Source organism: Leucoraja erinacea, chromosome 2 (genome assembly GCF_028641065.1).
Source record: "Leucoraja erinacea ecotype New England chromosome 2, Leri_hhj_1, whole genome shotgun sequence".
Taxonomy (NCBI): domain Eukaryota; kingdom Metazoa; phylum Chordata; class Chondrichthyes; order Rajiformes; family Rajidae; genus Leucoraja; species Leucoraja erinaceus.
Genome location: NC_073378.1, coordinates 62,381,625 through 62,394,097, shown reverse-complemented (window position 1 = coordinate 62,394,097; position 12,473 = coordinate 62,381,625). Strand labels below are relative to the sequence as shown.

Sequence of the window (12,473 nt, the reverse complement as noted above, 5' to 3'; positions counted from 1 at the left end):
GCAAGGACACAATTTTAAACAATTAGAATGCATGGATACTCACAGAAAGAAAGGTCTCAATGTTCTCATGAATAAAGGAGACAACGTCCTGCCAGTCTAACATGTCTCCCAGCCAACTATTCTGCCGATTGATCATGAATTTGTGCCCTTTATGTCTTCCAGAATGAGTTACGTTCTAAGTAGAGAAATAATATAAATGTAATTTTCTGAAAATGAATTAGCAACATTTACATCTATGTATGGATCTCGCAAATACATGGCAAATTAATATGTGAAGAATTAGTTAACTGGACTATCCAAGGTTGGGTCAGTGACACCTGGGAGGGGGAAAAGGCTCAGAGAACAGATAGAGAAGCTCTGCAAAAGGAGGCAGGATGCCCACTGGAAATGGTAAAGACAAGGATAAGAAAAAGTGACTAAGGAGATGAGCAGTAAAGATCCTAAGAATAAGCAGTAGGAATACCCCAAGGATAATTATTAGGTTAGAATTTTTCAAAAGTAGTAGGCAGTGAAACAAAGAGAAGGCAGTGGAAGGGATTGAGACTATGACAGAGCAAAAGAGGAGAAATACAGTGATCACAGGTGTAGCTTTTATTTTATTATATTTCATCAACTGTATTTAAAAGTACTTAGAGGTAATTACAACAGATATAAATTTTCAGTTTTCAACACTCACCTTTACAAACCAATTTTGATATAACCTATCCCAAAGCTCTAAGACTTGCTTCTCTATAATTGTGGTGTTGTTCATCTTGTCTCCTAACATCTTATGAAGCTAAACAAAATACAAAAATGCTTATCAGCATATAATCAAATTTTATATCAAATACTAGTAGAGGCAGGGTTATTCCAGAGAACTGTCCATAAGCAATTTCTCTACGTCAGAAACGTCTATTTTCTATAGGTGCCCATATCACATCACTCGTTGTACACATGCTAAAATTCTTTCATTTCATTGAATAATTACCTTAATACTAGCCATAATTAAACTATTGGAATATATACTGATTCCAGTCATTAATGAATACCATGAAATATTTAATTATTATTATTGCAGGTCCACCACTGATTTTCCGGCACCCTTGGTTCCAGTGCCTTTATGGATTATTCGTTTTGCCGGACCAAGAGGTCATGGCCTCCCAGGGAAGCGTAAAGGCACCGGAATGGTCCGCTGACGCAGCAGAGGGCTGAGGTACCAGCACGCAAAGTCGACTAAGGGACTACATCTGCCGGCTCCGGTCGGGCCAGTTCCAGAGCCCTGGCTACAGGTGGCAAAAATGATCCGCTGATCAGAGCAGAAGTCCCAATGTGGTTGGGATTGACCACGTTACTGGGCATAGGCGCCACATTTTCAAGGGGGCTTCCGGGGGGATTTCAAGTGCGCTTTCATAATTTTGCCCGGATTAAAGGTGGCGGAAAATCGGTGGTGGACCTGTACCAGCTTGACAAATGGTATGAAAATATAAACAATTCTTATATATATCATACATATACCATTCTTTATCTTGTAGATAGACCTCAAGGCAACACAAAACATAACTGGAGAATTTAGCTAAAGTTGGAATTTTGTAAAGCAGTTCATTTGTAACCGAGAGATCCCGTGTAAAGAATTTAAACATTAGCCTAAACTTTCATGAAGCATCTGAATGCATGTCCCCCCTCCCCCTCAATGACAAGCAAAAGGATTTAAGAAGGGTGAAGGGTTCAAACAATTAAAAACATATTATGGGTGGAGGGGGGGGGGGGAAGAGAGGAAATAATGGATAAATAATAAAACAAAGGGAGATAAGTAAAGCCCCAAAATCTGATGTTTCCTCAGTTTAGAGAGATGCTACACATTGCATAATAACCTTGCATAACTTTAAATCCAAAACCTCATCCATTGAGTTATGTCAAAGTATTTAGAATCTGAAACAGAATCTGTTTTTTTCCTACAGATGCTGATTAACCTGCTGCGTGTTTCTAGCGTTTTCTATTATTATTTAAATTTCCAGCATCTGCACCCCACCCATCATGACTGATTTGTTCACTCTTCCCAAAATAAAGGATTTCTGAAGTCCGTAGGTGAAAGAAAGAACTCCCAATTCCTGATTATCCTTTCACCAAGTTTCCATACATCTTTAAACATTTTCCATTTACAAAAATTTAGCATAAAAAGATTCACATTTAAAGCACATTTACATTGTTTTTTTCCTCCAGCCAAATCATCAATCAGATAACTGTACTTAAATAAAGCCATCTTTCTAGACCACAGGGAAGATACTGCTCTGAAACCAGAAGCCAATTTGTACTAAGATTAGTGATTATGCCTTGGATTAAGATTCAAGAAAAAACTGGGATCAATGAGGGTCGGAAGCAGTCAACTATCCTATCCTTCCAGTCGACTATTCAATCTTTGATGTTGAATGGACTAAAATGAGAGAGGAAAGCTTGGTATAATATAATCCAAGACCTTCAGCCTTAATACTTTATACTTTTGTTGATTATGAAACTTTAGGATAGAGAGATTATACAGTGCCCTTCATAATGTTTGGGACAAAGACCCATCATTTATATATTTTCCTCTGTACACCACAATTTGAGATTTGTAATCAAAAACAATCACATGTGGTTAAAGTGCACATTGTCAGATTTTAATAAAGGCCAATGACTGCTTGAAGTCTGCGATTCATGGACATCACCAGTTGCTGGGTAACTTCTCTGGTAATGCTCTGCCAGGCCTGTATTGCAGCCATCTTAAGCTTATGCTTGTTTTGGGGGCCAGTCCCTTTCAGTTTTTTCTTCAGCATATAAAAGGCATGCTCGATTGGGTGATTGACTTGGCCACTCAAGATTGCCCATTTTATTTAGCTTTGAAAAACTCCTTTGTTGCTTTGGTAGTATGTTGGGGTGGGGGATTGCAACCTTCACGTGGTTCAACGAATGTAACCTGTTTCAACGAATGCAATCAACCTGGCGTGCACAATCAAATAAGATCAAATAGAACAAGTTGTCCAACAACTTTAGGATGTGCACGCCATACGCAGGAAGAAGAAGCAGTATGTTTGGGATCATTGTCTTGCTGTAGAACCGCCGGCCAATTACTTTTGAGGCATTTTGTTTGAACTTGAGCAGATAGGATGTGTCAATACATTTCAGAATTCATTATGCTACTACCATCAGCAGTTGTATCATTAATGAAGATAAGTGAGCCAGTACCTTCAGCAGCCATACATGCCCAGGCCATAACACCCCCCACCTCCGTGTTTCAAAGATGAGGTAGTATGCTTTGGATCTTGGGCAGTTCCTTCTCTTCTCCATACTTTGCTCTTGCCATCACTCTGATATGTTAATCTTCGTCTCATCTGTCCACGCCCTTTTTCCAGAACTGTGGTTCTTTTTTTAAGTACTTGGCAAACTGTAACCTGGCCATCCTATTTTTGCGGCTAACCAGTGGTTTGCATCTTGCAGTGTAGCCTCTGTATTTCTATTTATAAAGTCTTCTGCGGACAGTGGTATTTGACAAACCCACACCTGACTCCTGAAGATTGTTTCTGGTCTGTTAACAGGGAGGTTTTTCTTTACTATAGAGAAAATACTTCTGATACGATATCAGCTGTAGAGGTATTCCTTGGCCTGCCTGTCCCTTTGTGATTAGTAAGCTCACCAGTGCTCTCTTTCTTCGTAATGATGTTCCAAACAGTCAATTTTAGTAAGCCTAATTTGGCTGAGACTCTAACAGTTTTATTCTTGTTTCTCAGTCTCATAATGGCTTCTGTGATTTTAATTGGCACAATGTTGATCCTCATGTTGATAAACAGAAATAAAAGTTTCCAAAGGTGATGGAAAGACTGGACGAAAGACTAGGTGCTGAGAGCTCTCTAATACCTGTATTAAGGAGGCAATTAAACACACTTGAGCAATTACAAATGCCTGTGAAGCCATGTGTCCCAAACATTGGTGCCCTGAAATGGGGGGGGGGACTATGTATAAACACAGCTGTGATTTCTACATGGTGAAACCAAAATGTATAAAAATACCCTTTAATAAAAATCTGACAATGTGCACTTTAACCACATGTGATTTTTTTTCTATTACAAATCTCGAATTGTGGAGTACAGAGGCAAATAAATAAATGATGGGTCTTTGTCCCAAACATTATGGAGGGCACTGTAGCAAGGAAGCAGGCCCTTCAGCCCAGCAAGTTCATGTCAACCATCTATTTTACAATAACCCTACATTATTTCCATTGCTTTCATTCTCCCCACATGCTCATCAACTCCATCAGATTCTATTACTCACCTATACACTATTGGCAATTTACAGTATCCAATTAACCTACCAACATGCACTCCTGAGAATGAGGTGGTGTGGGGTGGACACTGGAACCCTCAGATGAAACCAAAGTTGTATATCAGACCCTTGTTCTGACTGAAGAAACAGTAGTCGTTAGTTTATTTATCCATTTGTTTGCAGACAAAAGTCAGCAAAACAGGTAAACCATTGATATTTATGGCCAATGGAGGCCACAATTAAGACAAATAGGTGGCCTAGATGTTTGCTCTGCTCTTCCCCACCTCTAAAATTCTAATCTGTTTCATTTGGAATCATCATTGACAATAAAGGCAATAAAATAATTTGATATCTCAATTTTTACTTTTGTTTCTCCTTTTTGGGGAATGTGAAGAATGATAAAGGTGCATAGTAACATGAAATTCGAAGAAAATAAAGCTTACTGCAATACTATTCAAGAACTTCATATGGCTATTTATGATTGTACTCCTCAACAGGTTAAGGTTACCTACAGTTCTGCTCTTAAACTGTTCATCGGCTTCCTCTACACCAAATGATCAAAAGTTAAATATCCGTGGTAGGAATCCAAGTTAATACCACCGAGGAATGCTGTTTGTGACAATATTTGATGAAATTAAGCACACATAAAATTCAGATATAAGGAATCAGAATTGCACCTTGTGTGTTATCCACTCTCTCCCATACTGGTACACATTGTTAGCGGCAGAATTTAGTGCCTTCTGTATCACCTGGGCCTCAGGTAGCCAGCTGAAACAAATGAAGGTATCAAAAAGTGACATAAAATTTTTAGAACACTCTTAATACACAAAAATAAAATCACATCACTCAGTGTTGCACACATCCATCAATATTAGCAATTCTAAGGTTCATTATATAATCATATATTATATATCGATTGACCAAATACAAGAAAATTATATAAAGTCAGATGATATCAAGCAAGATTTATTAGTTAAAAAGTTATTTGTTAAAATTACCATCACATCTTACTTTATTTGGGAAATGTGCTCTCAACATTTCCAATATCTCAAAAAAAATTAAAATTTAAATGCACATCTCTTTTTGGTTACTAACTGCCACACAGGCTTTTCATGACTTTTTGGTTACTAACTGCCAAGCAGACAGGCTTTCTCATTTCCTTCACGACTTTCATTCAGTTAATTTCATGTTGTACGCTTGGTGAGACCCTTTACCTTCTCGGTCTCCAAATCTGAGGAAGGACATTATTGCCATAGAGGGACAGAGACGGTCCCAGACTGATTCTCTCATTGTCTTTCACGATACCTCTAAACTCTTGAGAGGGGATCTTATAGAAACTTACAAAATTCTTAAGGGGTTGGACAGGCTAGATGCAGGAAGATTGTTCCCGTTGTTAGGAAAGTCCAGGACAAGGGGTCACAGCTTATAAAGGGGAAATCCTTTAAAACCGATGAGAAGAACTTTTTCACGCAGAGAGTGGTGAATCTCTGGAAACAGAGGGTAGTTCCAATCGGAGTCAAATCTATACTCCAGTCAAAATCCAACCTGATTGGAAGATTTAATAACTTTCTCACTTTGCAGCTAATGCCTCTTATAGATGCTTAGATCATTTTTTATTGCCAATAGGCTATTTTCTTGCATCTCTAAAGCATTATAGTACCTGTACCTTGTACTAAATGTCTATTTTGTTTTCACAATTTAATAACATTTATCAATCATAATTCTTCCTTTGAAGACTCGTGCTACTTATTTACTGAACAAATGGCAGTTTCACACTGAGTTAGAAACTTCAGACATCTTTTTAGTTTAGTTTAGAGGTACAGCGCGGAAACAGGCCCTTCAGCCCACTGGGTTCGCGCCGACCAGCAATCCCCGCACATTAACACCATCCTACACCCCACTAGCGACAATTTTTACATTTACCAAGCCAATTAACCTACAAACATGTACGTCTTTGGAGTGTGGGAGGAAACCAAAGATTTCGGAGAAAACCCATGCAGGTCACGGGGAGAACGTACAAACTCCGTACAGACAGCACCGGTAGTTGGGATCGAACCCGGGTCTCTGGCGCAGCTTTCGCTGTAAGACAACAGCTCTACTCTGCACCATGTTGCTAACAAAGATAATGAAAATTGCAGGCCAATTTGTCGCCCAAATGTTTACCACATTTGCCACTCTGCACCTGTGTCAGAATTCCAACATACAATCTTCTTATGTTTAAGACTATGACAATTTCTTCCCTCACTGCCCCGAGAATCATAATTTGCTCCTGGAGCTTTCATCTTCCTTCAGCTCAACCAACTTGCCAACACGTTATATTTTAGAGACCTTGATAAATTATAAACCCCATCTGTATCTAGGATTATGCTGATGGAATGGAGAGACAGGAAATACACAATTATAAATAACTAAAAAGTGTGTTTGATTTTGTTGTTATTGATTTTATTGCTTACTTTGCCCATTCTGGATGGTTAGCAACAGTCTCATTTATCAGATTGCTGGTGACTTTGATCATGTGAACACTTTCTTCATGAACCTGCAAAAGTATAGTAACTTTCAGAGCCAGAAGTAAATAAAACAAAAATTCAAGATTCTAAAATTAATTGCTAATTACTTTTTCTTATAAATGAAACCATGACCAAATTTGTATTTATTCACTTTGATCACATTTAATGAAAACACTGCCTTAAATTTGATATCTATTTGTTATTGGTATAAACAATTGGTGCTTTCGAGAGTCATTTAAAGTTGAATTCTACTGGCAGATAAAGGTCTTAACATGACCTGGAAACTTGTGAAGAAACCCGTTGCTTAAGATTAAGTTAAAAACACTAGGAAAATTAGGAAGAAGAAATCTCTTTCGTGCATGTAAAACAAAAGGGTTAAATTGGGAAGAATATGTCAAAGCTTATTTAAACAGAAGGTAAAGAGCCATGATAAGACAGCATTAACCTGAGAGACCTAATGGATTATTGGTTTTTCTTTTAGTAAACAGAAACTTGGCAGGACATCACATTGAATATGCCATGTGGGAATCTACAAAACTTCTGGCATGCTGGACACTCACAGGTGCAGTAAATATCTTCTTCTGAAAGAGCTCAAGTTCTAGATTTTGGCTCCCAAGCAGCAGCTAGTATTCAAACAGTGCATCCACAAGGTTGAGTGCCATAGGCAAAGCACATTTCTAGAGGTGGGCATCCCAAAGGAGGCAAAGACAGAATGGGTGACCACTAGATAGTTGATGTAGATGATGTAATACAGGAGTTCTGTATTTCTAACTGGAATTCTGCTTTGAATACTGTGAGGGATATTCTACTCCTTCGGGTGTATAGATAGAACCAGGGCCACAATACCATGGATGGAGGTGGAAGGTTGGGGAAAAGTATTGGAAGGGTCATGAAGGTGATTTGCAAAACAATGAACTGTTCCCAGTTTGACTCCCTGATCCAGTCTTCATTAACACATCAATTTTCATATGACTTTGCCATACGACTGTGGAAGATGCAACACTTAAATTTATATCTTTTTCCCCCCCCATCAACTTTCCAAAGAGAGATGCCTCACAAACACAGTTTCAGCAGATAACCTTTGATACTAGAAGCATTCACAAATGATCCCTTGGTTGTTAAACAGGAGATGCACATTAGAAGTTTGGATATCTTACTAAATTTGCCCCTTACCCTTGAATGTACTATTAAAATACTTCCCCAAATCAACTCACATTATTATCATAAGCTGTTCTTTGCAGATGAAATAAAATGAACATTTGATGTGATAAAATATTAAAAGCACTGCTTAGGGACAAGACAACATCTGACATCATGTGCCATTGGGAACATTTCAGATTGACAGCCTGAATGCTCAGTTATTGAGTACATTCAAAGTGGGGTCAATAGAATTATTGGCTAAGAGAATTAAGGGATGGAAGAATTCAAATGGGGGTCCACATTCAAAACACATCATCTTCAATCTCATTAATTTTTGTGAATTTAACAAAGATGCAGAATAAATTCAACTGGCCAAATGGCCTACTACTATTTCTTATGTTTTCAAGAATTATAGTGGATTGCAAAGCAAGGTTTAGCCAAAGCCTGAAGGGATTTAGACAAAAGGTTGAACATTTTAAGATAGATTGGTTGATAGCCTGATAATCAAGATCAGAGGGATAAAGGCTGGTGGATCAAGATGATGAGGGATTGGATAGTTTTGGGAGCGCTGTTGTTGAAGGATGAATATAGGTTTAAGACAGTATTGGAATAGTTGAGTCAGCAGGTAACAGAATCATAGATCAGGGTTTCATCAGCAAATGACTAAGGTAAGTTATTGGTCAATCTTATGATTGGTTTACTAATTTGATTATGATAGGCAAAATGTGGGAAAATAACTGGTAAACCAATCATAAGAGAGCTTGCCTTGGTCACTTCCTGTGATTTACTTATCCAGGCTGGAGATTTTGTAAGTAAGTTGATCTTTTAAATATTGAGACATACATTAAGATCCAGGATTTCTACCACTACTGTGGATAAAGAAAGAAACAATATTAGAGGAAGAGTTTATATACTTTAGTACAAAAAGGTAGAATGTATATTCAGAATGCCATATAAATAAGGAATAGATTACCAAACTTGTCTTTATTGCACATCCCCTTCTGGATTTACCAAATTCCCCCACCCACTTGGCAATTTGGTTTACATTGTAATCCCTTAAATGGCAATTATCATCTGTTTACACTTTATTCCGATCATTGGTTTAATCAATCACATGTTCAATCGTCCAACCACCCTTGCCCTGCAATCTTATGTCCTTTCCCGGTCCCAGCAGCCTCTCTTCTTCACAAGTAAACACGGCTAATAAATTCCGATTGCGCAATTTATTTTGCATAACTACAAGATTTATCTTGCACGCCCTCAAGGTACATGTGCCACAGTTTAGAAATCTGAGATTTGAAGAATACAATGTTTCCCATGTATTTTTGACAAAGTGCATGTATCTTTACCTTTGCAGTTAAGAGTAGAGCCAAGAGTAATGTTCCCATAACCAGTAAAAAGATGATAAAAATGCTGATCAGTTTATCCAATGATTTCTCGAGGCAAAAAAGAATCTGAAAGAAAAAACAAAGTAATATGATCGGTGACTATTGAGAAACAATTTAAATACTGTTTTTAAAACATGCAGAAACTTGTGCTATAACTATGCAATTTATGTTTGTAGATCATGTAATGAATTGTACAGCCTAAACTCACTATTCCTCTCGGAAATAGATAATGATCAGGGAAGAGCCAATTTTGGATAAAATTTGATGATAACTTTAACAAATGTCGGGTGGCAGTGACACAGCTGATAGAGTGCCAGAGACCCGGATTCAATCCTGACTTCGGGTGCTGTTTGTGTCGAGTTTGCAGGTTCCCTGTGATTGTGTGAGTTTCCTCCAGGTTCCTCGATTTTCTCTCACAACCTAAAGACATGCAGGTTTGTAAATTAATTAGCCTCTCTAAAAATTGCCCCCAGTGTGTAGACAGTGGATGAGAAAATGAGGTGACATAGAACAAGTGTGAATGAGAGATCAATGGTCAGCATGCACTTGGTGGGCCGAAGTGCCTTTTTCCATGCTGTATTTCTAAGCTAAACTAAATGACTAACAAAGCAATGACCTTTGATAGTGATCTTGGGGAAACCAGGCTGATGAAAACAAAATCACACACAAGCTACATATTATACACAAAATCTGTCCTCCATAAAAGGAAAAAAAGACAGTGCTGGAGTAACCCATAATAACTCAGCAGGTAAGGCAGCATTTGTGGAGAACATGGATTGGTGATGTTTTGAACCGGGACCTATCTTCTGACTGATTGAGGTGGGGAGTGAAGATAGCTGGAAGAGAGGAGGGGCACTAGCCTAGCAAGAAATAGGTGGATACAGGTTAAGGGAGTTTTCTTGATTGGCAGATGGTTGGACAAAGGCCAGAGATTAAAAGGCGAAATATGTAAGATAAAGATTGAAGTGTTGCAAATTGTGAAGCCAGCGGAAGGAATGTCTTTGGAAGGGGAGAGGAGAAGGGAGGGATTTTGTTAATTACCTAAAATTGGTTAATTCAATATCACTGACTGGACGACCACAGTATGTCAGGCTACAGAACTGTGTCTCGCACATGGTAGTGAACAACACAGGGGCCCCATAGGGAACGGTCCTCTCTCCCTTCCTGTTCACCATCTACACCATCAGATACAACTCGGTCTCCTGCCACCCCAGAAATTTTTGGATGACTCTGCAATTGTGGGCTGCATCAGTGAGGGGGCCCCTGTCCCCTGTCTTCATCAAGGGTGTGGATGTGCAGTTTACCAAGGAATACAAGTACCTTGGAGTTTACCTGGACAGTAAACTGGACTGGTCCAGGAACACTGAGGCATGTATAAGAAGGGACAGAGCAGTCTGCACTTTCTGAGGAGGCTCCACTCTTTCAACATCTGCCGTAAGATGCTGCAGATGTTCAATCAATTGGTGGTGGCCAGTGCCATCTTCTTCGCTGTCGTGTGCTGGGGTAGCAAGGTGAAGGCCACGAACGCCAACAGAATTAAGAAGCTCATCAGGAAGGCTGGCTCCGTCCTGGGGGTGGAGTTGGATTCATTGGAAATGGTCTCGGAGGGGAGGATGCTTATCAAACTGCGGAGCATCTTGGACAATACAGCTCACCCCCTCCATGACACACTGGGAAACCTGACGAGCACCTTCAACAAAAGACTGTTTCCACCAAGATGCAGCACCAAATGCCACAGGAGATCCCTTTTCCCTGTGGCTATCAAACTATACAACTCCCCCTTCTGTCATGGGGTAGACTGACACTCTTCCCCCACCCCCCCTCACCCTCCTATCTTTGCACATCCCCAATCCTCGTCACTTTAATTTCATGTTTCATGTGTCTTGTTGTGATTTTATGACTGTTGGAAGACCAATTTCCCTCCTGGGATAAATAAAGTTGTATCGTATCGTATTCATACTGTTGGGTTGTAAGCTACGCAAGCGGTATATGAGGTGCGGCTCCTTCAGTTTGTGTGTGGCCTCACTCTGGCAAGACAAAAAGATCATTTAGGCAGGGAATGCAAAGGGGAGTTCAAATGCTTAGCAACTGGGAGATCCAATAAGCCTTGGTGGACTGAGTGCGTGTTTGGTGAGATGGTCACCGAGTTTACGCTTGGTCTCGCCGATGCCAAATTGGGAATCCCGGATATAGTAGCTGAGGTTAGAGGAGGTGTTACTTTTAACAAGTGCTCTTCCATCCGACATACATATCAAGTATATTAACCAAATGAGTGGATATGTTTGCCTTAATGTATTCTAGGATTGTACAACAATGTATCTCCTATATGTAAATGATTCTGAGGCATAAACTAATTTGAGATATATTTTTCAACACCATAATCGACAGTTTCACTTGCTTTTCAAATAGCACAGGTTTCGTCGTGTTGAATCAGTCAGTATCATAAACAAAACAAACTATCACTATTTAAGGCTGCTAGAATGTAAGGGACAAATGTCAACAATTAACAATTAAAGGAAGTAGAACATTCATGCACATCAGCAATGCAAGCAGAAAGTAAAAATTTAAAATCTAAAGTGCATGAAAATAGTCAAATCTATTTCCCTAGCATGGTAACTGTTATTTATTTGAAATAAATCACTGACTCAGTACAGTTCAAATGTGTACTCAACTGATAAAATAGAATACATTACATTCCAGCAAAATTTGCTGAAGTTACATTAGATAAGCATTTAACAGTTAGAGATAAATGTTAGTCTGTTAATATTTGCCCTTCTTGTAGGCAACTAGCCCTTTAATAGCAAGTACTAATTTTCTGGAAATGCTGCTGGATGCATCTGATCTTAAACATTTGCCCAAAAATCTAACAGGAAATACTTATGACTTGATAAAAGAACAATGAGAATATTTTTAAACTGTTCCAACACAAGGATGGGAAAAAATCATGAACAAAGGTGTATCAGTCAAAGTCTTGAACCACCTCTAGCTTAAAACACCTTAAAAAGGCTGTATCATCAAAGACCCATTCACTCTGACCATGCGCTCATTAGGAAGAAGATATAAGTCAGTAAACTGTGACCACAAGGTTCAAGAATAGCTTCCCCCAACAACCATCAGACATTTGAATACTATAGAACACTAACCTCAACTATGAACTTCTATGGTT

At 38.9% G+C, this 12,473-nt stretch overlaps 1 protein-coding gene across 2 annotated transcripts in view; it reads right to left on the bottom strand.

The window, feature by feature from the left end:
- tmem245 (transmembrane protein 245) overlaps positions 1 to 12,473 on the bottom strand; it is an 85,870-nt gene that overhangs the window by 38,101 nt on the left and 35,296 nt on the right. For both annotated transcript variants that reach the window (XM_055657760.1, XM_055657768.1), the window contains 5 exons: positions 9,269 to 9,373; positions 6,726 to 6,808; positions 4,950 to 5,040; positions 677 to 775; positions 44 to 175 (listed from right to left, as the gene is read on the bottom strand). In XM_055657760.1, the coding sequence (XP_055513735.1) occupies positions 44 to 175; positions 677 to 775; positions 4,950 to 5,040; positions 6,726 to 6,808; positions 9,269 to 9,373 (510 nt within the window). The remainder of the gene's footprint in view (positions 1 to 43; positions 176 to 676; positions 776 to 4,949; positions 5,041 to 6,725; positions 6,809 to 9,268; positions 9,374 to 12,473) is intronic.